Source organism: Manis javanica, chromosome 7 (genome assembly GCF_040802235.1).
Source record: "Manis javanica isolate MJ-LG chromosome 7, MJ_LKY, whole genome shotgun sequence".
Taxonomy (NCBI): Eukaryota; Metazoa; Chordata; class Mammalia; order Pholidota; family Manidae; genus Manis; species Manis javanica.
This window is the reverse complement of record NC_133162.1, coordinates 64,192,199-64,210,652: the sequence shown is the minus strand read 5'-3', so window position 1 is coordinate 64,210,652 and position 18,454 is coordinate 64,192,199. Positions and strand designations below refer to the sequence as shown.

General features: G+C 43.6%; 1 protein-coding gene across 4 annotated transcripts in view; it reads right to left on the bottom strand.

Annotated features, from left to right (window-relative positions):
• Positions 1 to 18,454, bottom strand: part of A1CF (APOBEC1 complementation factor) — an 85,004-nt gene that overhangs the window by 22,253 nt on the left and 44,297 nt on the right. For all 4 annotated transcript variants that reach the window (XM_017659607.3, XM_073241046.1, XM_073241044.1 and 1 more), the window contains 2 exons: positions 17,098 to 17,336; positions 3,286 to 3,450 (listed from right to left, as the gene is read on the bottom strand). In XM_017659607.3, coding sequence (XP_017515096.1) covers positions 3,286 to 3,450; positions 17,098 to 17,336 — 404 coding nt within the window. The remainder of the gene's footprint in view (positions 1 to 3,285; positions 3,451 to 17,097; positions 17,337 to 18,454) is intronic.

The following is an 18,454-nucleotide window of genomic DNA, read 5'->3' as shown; positions in this document are numbered from 1 at the left end:
GGGGCCATTCAATAAATATACCTGGAATGAGGCAATATTATCAATCAATTCATACTCCAACTTCTAGCAACCATGTTAGTTAGGTGATATTTCAGATATAATGAATTTAGATGTTCTCAAATTCTGCTTTGGATATTGAAATTGGCTTGCATTTCTGAGTGATAATGTCTAGCTGCACCTGCTCTTGGAGATCTTGACATATGAAAACTTAGCCTTATAAGACAGAAAATTAGAAAGTGAGAGTTTGTATCAAAAAAGGCTGGTTTTCTCTACCTGGCTTATTTTAATATGTTCCTTCTTTAATTTATAGGAGTTTGTATATTGATTGAACATCACTTGACAGAGGGTGAGGCAATAAAATATCAGTTGTCATATATCAGCAATGATGAAAAATACTCTCAAATCATAATTTAGGGAATTGGGAAAATACTACTCTGTTATCAACTAGTCAGTAGCACACCAGTTACCTGAAGAGAAACATACCTGCAATCCAAAGGAAAGGTTATCAGAGAGTCATGGTTTTCCAAGTGTGGTCCTCAGACCAGCAGTATCAACTTCACCCCAGAACTTAATAGAAACACAAATGCCTGGGCCCCTCCCTAGTCCTACTGAATCAGAAACTCTAGGGGCAGGCCAGCATTCTAACAAGACCTCCAGGTGATTCTGATGCTAAACTGTTTTAGGAATATCACATTTGTAGAATGACTATAATTGGAATTTCAGCAGATACCCTTAGGCTATCCTGGGGAAGAACATACATTTCCTGCCACAGTTTCTGTTCTGATTATTATCTATATTTTTAGGTTAATCAGGGTTAGAATTATACATGGTCAAATATTTGCTGGGAATATTCAGGTTCCTTCAAGGAACCAATCTTTAAATAGAATTTTTAAAGCATCATTCTCCTGTTTCTCTCTACAAATCTTTCTGGGTAAGTATAAACACATCCTTTCTGCTGGAAAATAAATTAGTTAGCTCTGACTTGTTCTTCCCAAAGCAATGGCTGCTAGTCATCTCTCCCCTGCAATTCTTAGTATATTGTAGGTGCTAAAAAGAAGCCACACATCATTATAGAGCTCTGAGCATTGTGCTACCAGCCTGAGAGAGAAAGGCAGAGGGAGAGAGGGAGAGAGAGGAAGAGAAAAAAGCAGGTTTAGCATTTATTATTTTCATTATAATTAATAGGGCCTAGGCATGTGTCTCTCGTCAACATGCAGATGGGGAAAGTTGATAACCAGGGACTTTGAAAGGAAGTAACCTTTTAGTAGTTTCTCATTCCAGCCCTTTCCCCCCCTAAAAAAGTAATGTTTCCATTAGAATTAATTAGATAACAGTGAGAAGTATTATTCACTATGGGAAGGTAGAAAGTCAATGCAAAGTGGGAGGTGCTGGTGCAGCAGTATTTATACACACACATGTCAAGTCCTATGTCCACAACTGCAACAAATTCAGATCTCAGCTTATATGTCACTTTTCTGCCTACCACGAGTAGGCTGTAATTGCTCTTATTCTTCTGGAGCATCTTAAACTCTTTCCATACACACAACACCCCTGTTAGCAGCTCCTGCAGTGCTTGGAACATAGGAGCTACTGAAGTAATGACAACTAAATGAATGAATAAATGAATGGAATAAGGATGGGGCGTGGCATTCATAGAGTTGTACAGGACATGCTCACATCCAGGATTTGCCACTTGCTAGTTGCATGACTCTTGGCAAACTACTTAACTGCTCTGGGTCCTGGTTTTCTTATCTTTAAAACAAAGGATGTAAAGTAACCTACACTGGCGGGTGGTGTTGGTGAGTAAGTGCCGCTGCAGTGCCTGGCAGCCAGTCCTTTGCACCTGTAGTCTCTGCATTGGTTATGGCCTCAAGCTGGGGAAGGAGTCACACCATTACACTAACGTGGCAGGGGAGGCTGAGCTCCTGAAGGCTGGAAAGAGACAAACCCCTGGTGAATTTTTAAAAAGACAGGAGAGACAGCCTCACTCATTACCTTAGGATGAATCATCAGCTTATTCTGTTCTACCTGACCATTGCCAAGACTGGAAAGAGGCCACATGAGTATGTGAAGCGAATCTTTTCAGGCAATTGTCACATGGCCCATGGCCCAAGCTTATCAACAGCCCTCAGAGTTACTGCCTGGACATAAAAAACACTCATTTATGGAATGGTGTTACCACAGGGTAAATTTAGGCTAGAGTGTGTTCCAAAGCCCACTAATCCCACAAGATGTCAGTCAAAAAGCAGGAGCTATGGTCCAAAATTTGGGAAATGAGCCACCTCACATCTCTTCTTTTGGAGATTTCCAAAACATGCAAGAAGGTTAAGGACTCTGAACAAGTTTCAAAAGTAAAAATCTGTTTAATGTTGCCGAATCTGTTTTTACTTATGTAACCGTGGACTCATTTTATCAGTAGCATCTAACAGTTTATAGAATGAATGTTCTGCAGAAATGGTTTTGGGAAGTGTTTTCTTGGATATTGTTTCTTGAAATGTTTTACCTGTCTCAGTGTTGTAGTTCCAATATGAGGAAAATGATGGGGAGTCAATCTCATGGCTTAAAATTGATAATGAATAGTATTGATGAGATGAGCAGCAACCAATTATCGCCTTCCACCTTCCTTCTATCCATTTTCCTTTCTTGTCACTAGAATGAGTTTCCTAGAAATGTCACCTCCTTACTCATGTACCTAAAGTCATAATCATATTCCATTAGACCTGCAGTTCTTAACTGGGGCAGTTTTATCCTCCAGGGTGTATTTGGCAATGTCTGGAGACATCATCTTGGGGGTTGTGACTAGAAGCCTGGATGCTGCTCAATATCCTATAATGCACAGGACAGACCCCTACAACCAAGAATTATCTGGCCTAACATGTCAAGAATACTGAGGTTGAGAAACCCTGTGTTAGATCTCTAGTGATGGTTATGCATTCGTTAAAAGAACAAATATTTATTGAGTATCTGCTATGCTCCCAGCACAGAGACAGGGGCTGAGGAGACAATACAAGCAAAAAGAACTCATGGAATTTATCGTTTAGTGCAGGAAATATGCATTCATTAAGTAATTACATAGATAAATGTAAAATTATAATATTGATAAATGTTATAGGACCACATGTCTCTCTTTTCTAATCCAAAGGTAGGAATGTAGTTTTATGGTCTGCATGTAATTATGAGAATGAGAAATGAAATCTAGCCTATTTAAAGTTATGGGAAGTCATCTCAAGCACAAGTGTTTTTAAAGTATATTTTGTAAAAGTAATCTTCCATGAGATGTCTTACCTGGTTTGATATTGTTGAATTCTTTCTCAATCATCTCTTCAGAGGTGGACAGCATTAGGTTTCTTACATAAAGGATTTTCACTGAAGACATTGTATCTTCATCCACTTCTACTTCTGGTTCTGCCCAGTCTACTGCAATAGGATGTCCCCATAACTGGATTCTTCCTGGTGGAAAGGGTCACAAGTATGATTGATGATATGGAAATCGGGACAACATCATCTCAGTTCATAGTGGTGGCCTTTTAAATGGAAATGACTCTTGAGGTCTTGATTGGGCAAGAAGACCAATAGTAAAAGGGGTGATTATTGATTTTAAGAAACATCCTAAATAAATGTAAGAGCTGCGTAGAAAGGAGTTCTATATGGCTTATTGTAATGATTGAGTATAAAGAGAACTAGGATGCAGTTTGAAATGGGAGAGAAATGAGGCAGCAGTGGGCAATGTTTGCATCTTAGGATGGTTCTCACAGGGTGAGGGGAGTCACTGAAAGTCAGATAGCAGAGGGGAGAAAGGAAAAGAATGGACTTAGGGCTCAGACATAAGAGCCTGACTTCAGGAGGCACTAAAAAGAATACAGTCTAAGTACGTATGCTATTGTGATTGGTGACCAGTTGCCACCACTGAGCTGTCCAAAAATGGTGCATGGGCAAGGGTGGGAGGGGCTCAGGCACCCTAGTTTGGTCAGGGCTCTGACCAGCTGTACAAATTAGGAAAACAGAGAGCAATGGAACAATGTATTACAATAAATTAAATTGTTTTAAAAGGGCAGTTATCCATGACTACATATAGTTTTGTAATCCTATAGTTGCCAATTGTTGAGTGTCTTGCACTATGCTATGTGTTTCTCAGATGCTTTCTCAGCTCCTTTTCATAGTAACTGTGGAGAGGGGAATGGTGTTCTTAGTTCTACAGAAGAGGAAGTGAGCTTTGGAGAGGATAGCTTGCCCAGCCTGTTTCGTGCCTCTACCACTCCCTTTTGTTTTTTGTTACCCAGCTGAACCCCTATACAGTGCAGATCCACGCTGAAGTGATGAGAGGAGGGTGAGGGTCAAGTCAGTTTCTAAATTTGGTAGAAAATCTTGTTTGTTTTTATTAGTTGTTTGGGAACAAGCTACATCCAGGAAACAACCAAAAGCTTGAGAGAACAAAATCAGAAATTCTCAGTATTGATAAGAGTTTAGTTCTTTAATTATTACACATGGGAGGCAGTTACTCTCAGTCAGAATGCATCTTTTTATTCTTTGAAAATCAGCCAATGAAAGCATCTGTGGTGTTGGCATTCTATAACCCCCAGCAAATCACAGGGACATCCTCAGGAGTTAGCTGCTCCTAGAGAAGCTGGCTGCCTGGTTCGGCACTGCATCCCAGAGGACTGTGTTCATTACTTTCTTTCTTGCCCTCCCCTCTGCTTCTCTTCTACCCCCTCCTTGTCTTTCCATTCCATTGCTCTCCTTCCCTTTCTTTTCTATGCTTTACATAGGCTTTGCTGATTTTCTTATTCCAAGTTCCCTAAGGCTCCCAGGTGACTCTGGCTTTGTAGCTCAGTGGTTCTCAACTTTGGCCTCACCTTGGAAGAAATTAAACAAATACTGCAACCTGGGTCCACTCAGTGGTGTGCTGGATCCAGTTCTTTTTCACTTGCAAGAACAGACTGTTAAATTTTCAGAATTTTGTAAGCCAGTTGATGTCACCTTGGTGGCTCAAAATCAGCCACAGAGGGAGTGTTAATACCATGGAAATCTTCAAATGCTACAAATAAGGGCTTTTGATTTTCTCTGGGAGTTGGCTGTTAAAGATTTACCAGCTCATTACTCAATTTTGATATAAGTGGTCTGGACTCCAAGATTCTTAAAATATTCTCAATAAATTCAGCCAAAATTGAGAACACATTGGCTTTTGCCTTGATTGAATTTAATGATTGAGTATAATGCTTCATAATGCTTGAGTATAAAACTGAACATATAGCCCATTGGCTTTTGCCTTCTGTGGATAAAGTTAAAGGTTCCTATGGCCAGGATTCTCACCTGGCCCTGGTTGGCTAGCTCACTACACATGTGTGGGCAATATGTCATTATTGACTCCATATAAAGAGTTCTGCCCAGTGCTCTGGGTGACACGGTGGCACGGCTGTAGGAGAAAAGAGATGAGGACAGAGACTGAGACGGCTGTGGGGGTAGGAGGCCCAGAGGCAGAAACTGGCTTGCTGCAGGCAGACTCACTCTGAGTGGACAGGATTCTAGTGATTGACCTGCCACCATGGGAATAATGTTGGGTATAAGCCCTTTCACCCCAAGAACGTTCCACTATCATTTCTTTGGTCACATTGAATCTGTAGTGAACTTGCCTGGGGCTGAAACCCATCGGCAAGATACCTTCCTAGCCTGGGACCATGATAAGTCACCCACAAGCCTGAAGATCTGCCAAAGGTTCAAGTGGAAGTATAATAAGCACTAATTTCCACAAACATCCCTATGGAAGTCAGAGTTGTAGATTTAGGAATGTGGGCTTCGAAGTCAAACAACTTCAAATATCAGATCAATAATCCTGCCTAGGAAACAGTCTTTGTAAGCATCAGTTGCCTCATCTGTAAAATTGGGATAATAAAAGCACCTACTTATTAATGTGAAGACAAAAGAAGATACATTTAAGGGACTTACCTTATCACTTTTAAATGAGGATTCAGTAATGCACTATCTTCTTGATATTTTTGTATGTTTTTCTCAGAATATGCACTGAAGGTTCGATAAGATTTTTTAGACTTCCTCTTGTCAGTTAGAAAACAGCAATGCATTCTGTAGATGCTTAATAACTCCTTAATGAGTTGTTCCCCAGGTGTTCCTATTTACTTCCCATGCAGGTGAATAGCTAGTATTAGTAGTTGGTAGATTTAACAGTGGATCACAAACTGACTCCACAATAGAATCATCTGGAAAACAAACACCAGTGCCCAACTTGGCTCCTCACAGAAGCCAATTCAATTGATTAGAAGTTGATTTTGGTACTGTTATTGTTTAAAAATCTCTTTGGGTGATTGTCTTGCCAATGGGTTTCAGCCCTGGGCAAGTTCACTTTGGATTCAGTGAGACCAAGGAATGACAATGGAATGTTCTTGGGATTAAAGGGTTTATTACCCAGCTTGTTCTCCCTGTGATAGGTTGAGCACTAGAATTACATCTGCATCCAACATTCTGCAGGTCTGTAATCCCCCTTCATCTCTGCCTCCACCCAGAGCACTGGGCAGAGCTCTTTATATAGTGATTCAGTCAATAATAGCTAATTGCCTACAGGTGTAAAAGCAGTAGCCTAGCAGCAGGCCAGTTACATTATTATGTAGTTCAGGTTCAGGTGAGGATCCTGGCCATAGGAACCTTTACTTTATCCACAGTGATTCACATTTGCAGCCCATGATGGACAATCATTGATTTAGATTACTGGTTCTGGAACTTGTGTGTAGGAGCAGAATTATTCTGGAAACATTATAAATGCAATGTGGGTAAGTTGGGGTTCCTACGGCCAAGATCCTAACAGAACCTAAACCATCTGATGATGTAACTGGCCTGTTGCTGGGCTGCCACTTCCGCACCTGTAGGCAATAAACTATTATTGCACTATATAGAGAGCTCGGCCCAGTGCTCTGGGTGGAGGCAGAGATGCTAGTGCTCGACCTACCGCTGGAGAACAAGCTGTGTAATAAATCCTTTCACCCCAAAGAACGCTTTACTGTCAATTTCTTTGGTCACACTGAATCCATAGTGAACTTGCCCGGGGCTGAAACCCATTGGCAAGACAATTGTTGAAAGTTGATGGGGTTCACTGTTGACCAAGGAAAAAGACAGGCTGCCCTTATGGGAGGGGTGCTTCAGCGGGCTGCCCCTGTGAATGGGGAAACAGTGGATCATCCCCCAATGGGTATGTGGTCTGAGGTGGCTTGCCTCCTAGAGGAATGGGCCCCACCCCAGGACTGGAGGTGAGTGGAGGTGACACTTGAGGCAGTAGGGGGGGCTCTTGGTAGAGTGAGCAGATCCTTTGAGAAGCAGAGTGCCCGTGAGGCAGCGAGGACTGTGCGTTGGCTGCTTCTCATAGTATTAAAAAGGTCTACAGAGGAGACCCAAGAAATGGCAGTGTGAGAACAGGAGCTGCAAACTTCACTAGATTCCCTGAGGAGGGAAATGGCCTTGATGCAGGAGGCGGCATGAGAACACAGGCGGCAGACTTCTGTGGATGCCCTGAGGGGGGAAATGACATTGATGCGGGAGGAGGTGGCACGAGAACATGATCTGCAAACCTCTGTGGATTCCCTGAGGAAGGAGATGGCCTTGATGTGGGAGGATGCAGCACAAGAGTGCCCGCAGCAAGGAGGCATTGGAGACAAGACGGCAGCACTGCCAGGTGCTCTGAAGGAGGAAGAGGCCATCAAGGAAAAAGATGAACTCCTGAGGGAAGCACAGGCAGAGGTGTCACGAGAACGGCAGCTGTGAGGCATTGAGCTGGAGGTAAGAGACCTTCTGAAGACTGAGGTAACATTGCTGTGAGGCACAGTAGAAAAGGTAAAGGTTGTAGCAGAGGAGGCACTCGGGGGAGGGAAGAGAAAGATGCCATCAGCCCCAGAAATGGAGGAGCTGGTGAAGAATGAAGGGTGGTGCCGGAGGCACTGGCACCTCCTGTATTGAAAGAAAATAAAGACCCAGCAGCTGAAAGTTCCCCAAGGGGAGGAGCAGCGCCCTCCCCAGGTTGTGGAGCACTCTATGGTCAGTCCCTATACTCAGGCTGAGCTGGTGGATTTGAGCCCCTGGTTTAGGCATAAGCCCTCCGAGTCAATATCAACTTGGCTCCTGCGTCTGTGGGACTTAGGGGTGGATGGAATTGTTCTGTCTGGATCAGAGATGGGAAAGCTGGCTTCCCTGACAGTGCAGCCTGCCTTGAGGCAGCCATTACAAAATACACATCAGACCCCAGGAAATCACTCCCTCCTCGATTGGCTTATGGCTGCACTTTGTGCTGTGTGGCCCAATCCAGGTGATCTGCCATCCTCCCCTGCTAGATGGCAGACATATCCTGAGCTCCAACAGGTGCTACGAGAGCTAGGCATGAGAAATGCCATCTATAGTCCAGAGAATTATAACCCAGATGAAGGGGTTTTTACTACTGGGGTGAGAAATATTGTACTTCAAATGGCTCCTACATCCCTCTTTGGGTCTCTAGTGGCCATTCTTTCCCCTCACTTAGGGCATCCCATAAGCGAGGTGACAAATACAGTAGCAGACTTAGGAGAGGCTGAAGCAAATGAGAATCCAGAAAGAAATAAGACCTGTTACTCACAAGAAGAATTTACCAGGCCCTATGAAGGTTACAAAGACCCAGATGTGGGTTGATTTAATATGGACAGGAGCAGATGGAAGGAAATTAGATGAAAAGTCCAATAGGATCTTCCTAGAGCTATGGCAACAGCTGAAACCAGAGAAGCAGTTCCAGCCATTAAGAACAAAGAGGCAGAGCCATGAGTCCAGCCTGTGTGTTTGCAAGACTGCCTGCTGGAGAACAGGCCAACCAGGAAGGTGATTGGCAAACATGGTTTGACTGAGGACAAGGTCGAGGTATCTGCCCTGAGGGACCAGGGGGGGACTGGAGGCCACATGTTGAAATAGCTATCCATTGGTCCCCAGTGAACATACAGTGTGTCCTGGCTCTGGTGGACACAGGGGCTGAATGTTCACTGATTCATGGTAACCCTGAGCGGTTCCCCAGGACTCCCACTATCATAGATGGATATGGGGTAAGCCTATCAGAGTGAAAAAAGCCCAAATCCCTTTAGGAATAGGGCATCTACCCCCAAAAAGAGTATATTGTGTATATATCTCCTATTCCTGAGTATATTTTGGGGATTCATATCCTGCAGGGTCTATGGTTGCAGACCACTGCAAGTGAGTTCAGACTGAGAGTACATGTGGTGAAGGCAGTTCTGAGGGGACATGCCAGGCACCTGCCCATAGCTTTGCCTGTGCCTCAGTGGGTGACTAATACCAAACAATACAAACTGCCTGGAGGGCGTAAAGAGATTGGAGAAACTCTCCAGGAGCTGGAAAAGGCGGGTATTATAAAGCCCACCCATAGTCCTTTCAGTTCCCCAGGTGGCCTGTAAAAAAGCCAGATGGCTCCTAAAGTATTACTGTGGATTACAGAGAACTGAATAAAGTCATACCCCCTATGCATGCTGCTGTCCCCTCTATTGCAGGCTTGATGGATACACTAAGCCATGAATTAGGAACATACCATTATGTGGTAGATTTTGCTAATGCCTTCTTTTCCAGACATTGAGCAGGAAAGTCAGGAACAGTTTGCCTTCACGTGGGAAGGATGGCAATGGACTTTAACCATCCTCCCACAGGGATACCTCCACAGCCCCACCATCTGTCATGGACTTGTAGCCCAGGACTTGGCTACATGGGAGAAACCACCAATGGTGTGGCTGTACCATTATATTGATGATGTCATGCTCACATCTGATTCTTTTTCAGATCTAGAAGGTACAGCACCTAGACTGCTGCAACATGTACAGGAGAAACGATGGGATGTAAACAGCACCAAGGTTCAGGGACCTGGTTTGTCTGTTAAATTCTTGGGGGTCTTCTGGTCAGGTAAGACCAAAGTTATACCAGAAGCAGTTATAGACAAAGTCCAGGCCTTTCCTACTCCCACAACTGTAGCATTGCTACAGGAGTTTCTGGGTCTTCTAGGCTACTAGAGAGTGGTTATACCATACTTGGCGCAAATTCTGAAGCCCTTATACCGGTTGGTATGAAAGGGCATCAGGTGGGACTGGGATGAGACATGTGCATCTGCCTTTACTACAGCAAAACAGGCAGTCAAGGCTGTGCAGGCCTTGGATGTGATAGACCCATCAAGGCCCTGTGAGCTGGATGTTCATCTCACTGAAGATGGTTATGGCTGGGGTCTCTGGCAGCAGCTTGAATGAACTCACCAACCTGGATTCTGGTCACAACTCTGGAAAGGGGCAGAGGTATGACACACTTTGAGAGTAAACCAACTGGCTGCCATGTATCACGCCTTACTGGCTACAGAACCCATCATTGGAATGGCCCCAATAAAGGTAATAACCACCTATCCCATCTTGGGGTGGGTACGAGACTGGACCCAAAAGCCAAGGAGTGGTGTGGCACAAACACCCACACTAGTGAAGTGGGGTGCTTACCTACAGCAGTGTAGTGCCCTCTCTAGTAGCCCTTGGAGTGAAGTACTCCAATGCTTGTTGGGGCCGGTGACATATACTAGTGAAAAGCAGGAAGAACTTGCTTCTGAACCATTAGTAGCAGAGAGTCCCTTTCAGGAGGGAAGAGCCCCTATACCTGAAGATGCATGGTACACAGATGGCTTCAGCCATGGGCAGCCACCAAAATGGAGGGCCATAGCTTTCCATCCTAAGACTGAGACAATGTGGATGGAAGATGGTGAGGGGAAGAGCAGCCAATGGGCAGAGTTGTGGGCTGTGTGGCTTGTGATCAGCCAGGAGCCCTGCCCTATAGTTGTCTGCACTGACAGGTGAGCAGTCTATCGGGGCTTGACCCTGTGGCTACCAACCTGGTACCATGCCAACTGGCTGGTTGGTCACTGACCCCTTTGGGGGAAAGAACTGTGGCAAGACTTATGGGCCTGTGGTCAGACTTAAATAATTACAGTATACCATGTGACAGGTCATTTGCCACTGGCATCCCCAGGAAATGATGAGGCAGATAAATTGGCCCAGATACATTGGTTAGAAGGAAAGCCTGCCTCTGATATAGCCCAATGGCTACATCAGCATTTGTTGCATGTGGGGAAAAAGACAATGTGGGCTGTAGCCTGTTAGTAGGGCCTGCCTTTGACCTTCGAAGAAGTTAGTAAGAGCCCAGCAGGAGTGTGTTGTGTGCTCCAAAAGGGACTTACACTGAGTTCCACAGCAACATGGGACAATAGCTAAGGGGCCTATACCCCTCGTCAGGTGGCAGATAGACTATATTGGGCCTCTACCTGTGTCAGAAGGATATCAGTATGTGAAGACTTGTGTGGACACAGCTACTGGACATCTGGTTGCTTTTCCTACCCATTGTGCAGACCAGCAGGTGACCAAAAGAGGCCTGGAGCATCTCTTTGCTGCCTATGGCCAACCACACGTGATTGAGAGTGATCAGGGCACCCATTTTATGGGACATACACTGCAAGAATGGGTACAACAGCTGGGAATCAAGGGGAAGTTTCATGTGCCATACAATCCTACCACAGCAGGCATGATAGAGAGACACAATGGCTTGTTAAAATCCGGACTAAAGTCAGATACTAATAGTTTGCGGGGATGGTCAGTCCGTTTATGGACTGTGCTACGACATTTGAATGAGAGACCCCTAAAAGGAGCTCTGAGCCCTATAGACATGTTGACACACATGACTGTCTCCCCTACACAATTGTAAGTACAAATCAAGGAATAATCACTGAAGCCGAGGTTTGGCCACCAGAATAACATCTTGCTGCCAGCACCAACTGCACTGAACCCCAGAGACTCCATTGAGTGGACTTGGCCTTGCACCTTTTGACACATGGACCAATGATGGCTGGCTCTCCTGACACCTTGGAGACAAGGCCTGGAAGCTGGCCTCCTGTGTATTCCTGGGATAACAGCAGAGTGGCCACCAAAGGTTACCACACCAAAGGTTGGACAGCCAGAAGGTAAGTGTATCTTACTGGGGAGTTTTGTTTCATTTTGGCCAGTGTATGCACCTCCAGTAGCACTATATATAGACCCTTCAGTAACCCCTGCAGGGAGAGGAGTAAAAGTATGGTTGGTATAGTAGACCTGGATGGGACCCCCTTCCTGCTACAGTCCTATCACAGTACCACTCTCTTGCATGCATCCTACCTGATGGACAAGATTTGCCTTTGTTGGTGGCATTAAAACACATGTCTTATCGCCCCTAAAGTCTCTGTGGATTTGAAACTTCCTCTGGCTTGAGGATTATTATAATTTTTGTTATTAGGGATCTCCTCTGGCTTGAGGATTATTATAATTTTTGTATCAAAATCTTGCTGTATCTTAATTTTTATTATCTCTAAGTTGTTGTTATCCTCTGTTGCTATTGTGGAATCTGGTTACAGTGCTTCCTTCAGCTTTCTCGCACAGGAACCACTGCGGAAGACTGAAAGCATGTAGATTGTAAGGCAAGAATCCTGGAGGGGTGGAGTGTGGGAAAGTTGGGGTTCCTATGGCCAGGATCCTCACTGAACTTAAACCACCTGATGATATAACTGGCCTGTTGCTGGGCTACCGCTTCCACACCTTTAGACAATAAGCTATAATTGCGCTATATAGAGAGCTCGGCTCAGTGCTCTGGGTGGAGGCAGAGATGCTAGTGCTCGACCTACCGTGGGAGAACAAGCCACATAATAAACCCTTTCATCCCAAAGAATGTTTTGCCCTCAATTTCTTTGGTCACATTAAATCCATAGTGAACTTGCCCAGGGCTGAAACCCATTGGCAAGACATGCAACTTATCAGATCTTACTGCAGACCTTCTGGGTTAGGCACCCTAGTGGGGCCCAGAACTCTGTACTTTAAGAGGCCCTCCAGTTGATTCTGATGCAGGTGAACAGTGAAAACACCACTAAACTTTTTCAGAGCATCCTTAGAGTGCTTGAATAGCCTCAGAACTTTGTTCCAAACATACCTCAGCAAAGATACAATGTTATGAGAGAGCTGCCACTATTAACAAAAGGGGTAGGTGGCTGGGGAGCCAATACATCACTTCAGACAACAATTTCTGTCTTCAAGTCTGGATCAATTAGGAAGAAAAAGCTCCTTGTCCTTACTTATCATGTTTCTTGAAGACCTCATTCTTTTGAAGTAGGCCCCTCAGAGGATTGCCATTTACTGAAATCCTTTATTACTATTGAATCTATGGTAAGGTAATAGGTAGAGTGTCCAAATGGGTAATAGATTTTACTCTCAGGCCTCAGCAGACATGAAACCATTTTCTCTGGCTGGGGTGTTCACCACTGTGTCTCATCTTGTTAGTCAGCTGATGAGGCAGCTGATTAAAAAGCCAGCTGAATGAAACTCAACTCAGCTGAAGCCAATGTAAGAGCCAAGGGCAAGGCGGGCTGCTTCAGATCGGGAGGCGGATGGATAGTGGATAGGGATAGTGAGGCCATCTGTATACTGCTGGATCCTGGGCAGAAAATCTACAGGGAAAAGTCAGGCCCCTGGGCAGTTGCAGAGCCGCAACGTGCTTGAGAATTCCTGAAGCTCCACTGCTCAGCCCTGCCCGACCTGGTCAGCTCAGCTCAGGTATAGAAAGAAGCTCATTTGCTCCATCAATATGCTGTTTTCTTGTCACCTTGGTAACCTGAAATCAGCCAAGTAGGGTGTTAATGTTGTGTAACTCCACTAAGAGGGGAAGCTGCCCATCAGGAAGTTCTTTTTCTCTAGGAACACAGGCCCTTAAAAACTATCATTGTCCCACTTCGACCCTCTTTCTCTACTATCTTCCCCAATCTCCAAATGATGTACATATCTTTTTTTTAAAATAGATAATTAAGGATGATAATGATGAATGTGGGCTGGAATAGTGGCACCTTAGGGAGGTGGTGGCTGAGCTGGGGCTTTGAATGCCAGGAGTCAGCAGAGAGCATGGGGAGGACAGGTCAGTCTAGTAGTGACTACAGCATTAGGAATAAAGGACACAGAACTTCACGTGTTGTTGTCTAGGGCACTGGGGAGGTTGTCCTGATATAAAAGAGGGTTTTTATTGGGAAATAGAGGGTAGCAAATATGGCTATAAAGGCTTGGGGTCATAGATGAAAGACCTTGAATGACAGGCTCAGAGGTTTACTCTTTGTTTCATACAGCAAGGAGTTGGTGAAATTTTTTTTTTTTTTGGTGGCATCTATTTCTTAAAATTGAAGTATAGCAGATATACAGTATTTCAGGTATACAGCACTATTATTTGACAGTTGCATGCATTATAAAATATTCATCGCAAGTGTAGTTATCTGTCACCATACAAAGATATTAAAGTATTCATGACTATATTCCCTATGCTATACTTTTCATCCCTGTGACTTATTTATTTTATGCGTGGAAGCTTGTACCTCTTTATGCCCTTCACCTATTTTGCCCATCCTTCCACCCCTCTTTCCTATGGCAACAATAGATTTGTTCTCTGTATCTGAGTTTATTTCTATTTGTTCACTTTATTTTTTTAGATTGTACATATAAGTGAAATCATATATTTGTCATTCTCTGACTTACCTCACTTAGTGTAATATCCTCTAAGCCCATTCATGTTATGGCAAATGGCAAATATTTCACTCATTTTTTTGGCTGAGTAATACTCCATTGCATCTCTGTATTACATCCTCTTTATCCATTCATCCATAGATGAACACTTACGTTGCTTCCATATCTTGACTACTGTATATAGTGCTGTAATAAACATAGGAGTGTCTATACCTTTCTGAATCAGATTTTGTCTTCTTGGGGCAAATGCCTTGAAGTGGAATTACTAGATTGTATGGTATTTCTAAATTTTTGAGGAGTTTACATCCATCAACAGGTCACAAGGGTTCCCTTTCCTCCACATTTTCCCCAATGCTTGTTATTTCTCATCTTTTTGATAATAGTCATTCTCACAGGTATGGTGTGATGTTGTGGTTTTGATTTGCATTTGCATGATAATTAGTGATGTTAAGCATCTTTTCATGTGCCTGTTGGCTATCCCTAAGTTTTCTTTGGAAAAATGTCTCTTCAGTTCCTCTGTCCATCTTAAAATCAGGGTATTTGTTGGTTTGTGTGTGCCTGTGTGTGTATGTGTGTGTTGTGTGAATTCTTTATATACTTTGGATATTAACCCCTTACTGGATATATCATTTGCTTTTTTTTGTTATTGATGGTTTCTTTTGTGCAGAAGCTTTTTAGTTTGCTTTTGTCTTCCTTGAATATTTATGAACTGACAAGTGAGTGACAGCATTCATCCTATCAACAACTAGAGACTGGATTCCTAATATTTGCAAGAACTTATTGAAAGGGTGCCATGATATTTTGGGAAAACTAATCTACTGGTAATATTCAGGATGGAGTATTCCAAGGGTGGGGTACATCAAAGAGAAAGCAGACCTGGGAGCATGATTAGGAGTCCTTGCAAAAAATAGTCTAAGGCTGGAATACATGTGCTTAGACTACAATGATGGCCTGAGAACAAGGTGGATATGAGGAACTTTTCTATGGCAGAATTTTTGGTGTTGAGAGAAGAACTGAAGAGGATAACCAGATATTAAGTTCAGGTCACTGAGAAGCTAGATGTGCCCATGAGGAGTTGCAGTGATTCTATGCACTGTGAGTCAGACGACTTGACCTGTGGGTAGTGAGTGGTGAATGGAAACTTCAACATTAAAAATACCTACTCTTGAATAGATTTAGCTATTTTGGGGGCTGTCCCATTGTGGATAAAGTGGAGATTCCTATGGTCAGGATTCTCACCTGGCCCTGGTTGGCTAGTTAACTACACACATGTGGGCAATATTTCGTTATTGACTCTATTAAGAGCTCTGCCCAGTTCTCTGGGCAACACAGCGGCTGCATGGCTGCAGGAGAGCAGAGACGAGACTGGAGTGGGGGCAGTGCTGAGGACAGAGACTGAGATGGCTGTGCGGGCAGAGGGGCCCAGAGGCAGAGACCGGGTTGCTGCATACAGACTCGCTCTGAGTGGACAGGATTCTAGTGACTGGCCTGCCATCATGGGAATAAAGTTGGGTATAACCCTTTCACCCCAAGAACATTCCACTGTCATTCCTTTGGTCACCTTGAACCCACAGTGAACTTGCCCAGGGCTGAAACCCATTGGCAGGACCTCCATCTTTTCACTTTAAGTTGCTTTCATGAAAATATTTAAAAAATCTTCTGTAAGCTCAGGTGCTACCTCACAATTTAAAACATTTCTAGAGGACTGATCCTACTGGTTTGTTTCATTTTTAAGAATGTGTATGAGGGCAACATAAATCTAGGTGCTTTGGTTCCTGTTTTGCTTTGTTTCTAATTCTGCTGGCTTTCCCATGTTTGGAGAAGAGTTGATTCCAATGTGTCTACGCTGTCATTCTTGAAAGCTTCAGTGAATATTTTAGAGCAAGCAGAGGGCTTTACATTTTTCCTAGGCTGATCTGCGGGAATGCCTTGGTGGAGTCTTAAGCTCAGGAACTGATGGTTGGTGGCCCAAGTGAGACCCACTCTGTGGTTGTATCTCCAAACAAAGATGACTTTCTATGGACAACACTTATTTTATCCCCTCAAATTAGATAGAAATCATTAGAATCTTAAAGAAGTATGTCACTTGTTGTCATTGGGATAATATATCACTTGCAGATTTATTATTTCTACATTGTAATAGATAATATACCCTATTTCTAATAAGGCTTGATAAAATCTATACATAAAGGTAATTGTTGATTGATATATTTACTTTTAAGAGTCTTCCCTTTAAGAATTCAATATAGGAATGTTTTAGTGTAAAGTTTTGGATTTCTCCAGTGCATTAAGTACACTAGACTTAATGCATAAAATGAATCTTTTTCAGAACACAGTCTGTGAAAACTTCAGGGAACTGAAATATGTCCTATGAGATAAGGAGACAGAATCAAAATATCACACAACCAAAGACAGAGAGCAAGAAAAGAACAACAAACATTTGTTTCCTTTGCTAAGAAGCATAGTCCCTGAGGCAGACAGGACAGAGTGGGGAAGCCTCACCTTTGAGGAGGTGGTGCTAACTTACCTGGTAGGAGTTTCCTCCGCGCCATGGCGGCTGCGCGGTGACTTTCATATTCCACGAAGGCAAAGCCCCGGTTTTTGGTCTTATCTGCAGCACTCGGGTAGACGATGACGTCAACGACTCCTTCGGTGACTTTTTTCATCTCTGATAAGATTTCTTCTCTCTTTTTGGTTTTTGGGATCCCGCCGACAAACAACCGGCAGTTGTCCACGCTGGCACAGACCCCTAGGAGGCGCCCGTTTCTGCCAAAAGAGCGGCGATTTGACTGGGTGTTTGAATCCTGGTGTGAATAAGGCTTAAGACAAGTGGAAAACGTATGGCCCTGGACCTTCTATGGCCTGCAGGTGTGGGGTGTTTCGTCTTCATAGTGTTTAAGCTATTCTTAGACAGTTGAGGCTGCTTTTGAGAAATTGGAAGATCTGTCAACACTGGTTCTACATTTTTAAAGGAACAAAAATTATTTGAAGCTGAGTAACATCTATTATTTTAGAATAGACGTGAATGCATCAGGTATTAGCAATCTTCACCATTCCCTAGTATATCCCCAATACGGAAGCCTTTGCACGTGGCCCACATTACTCATGGAACCTGCCTGGATTTGGAGGTATTTTGAGTTTGCAACTCCTGTCGCTTCCTTTCTTTTCCAGCCAAAAAGGGAATCTATTGTTAGCGTTCCTTCCATTATACACTGTTGCTTATTATCAAGTGGACTTAATACCTTCACTGGGAGAGTGTAGATTGATTAAACTTATCTGGGGGACATTTGGCAAAATGTATCAGAAGACTTGTGTGCATACCTTTGGCCAAATAATGCCCCTCCTGGGAAAGTGACCTTGGGAAATAGATGTGAGCACCAACAATTTTATATAAAGATATTTACTGCTATTATTTAAAACAGTCCCCAGATTGGAAAAGAGGGAAGTATCCTGCCATATGGGATTGGCTTAATGTATCTCAACTGAGATGACACTGATTTGGAGGCACTTCCTCACTGTACACTGTAGTAGATTTGTCATCCCTGGTCCCTGCCAAGTGAATGCCAACAGCCACTGTTAGTTCATCCCAAAATGCCTCATCTTCTTTCTAAATGTCCCATAGGGTAGACAGTACTGCTCCCGGCTGAGAATCACTGGTAAGCAAATGATGGGCACTCACTGCAGAGTGCTCAGCGGTCATTACACACAGTGACGTAGGCGAATACTGGAGCATGGAGAACACAGTCAGTGATTCTGTAACATCTTCCTGTGTTGACAGATGGCAACTGCATAATGGGGATGAGGATTTAATTAATATAGGTAACTGTCGAACCTCTGTGTTGTATATTTGAAACCAATATGATTGTATATCAACAATACTTCAA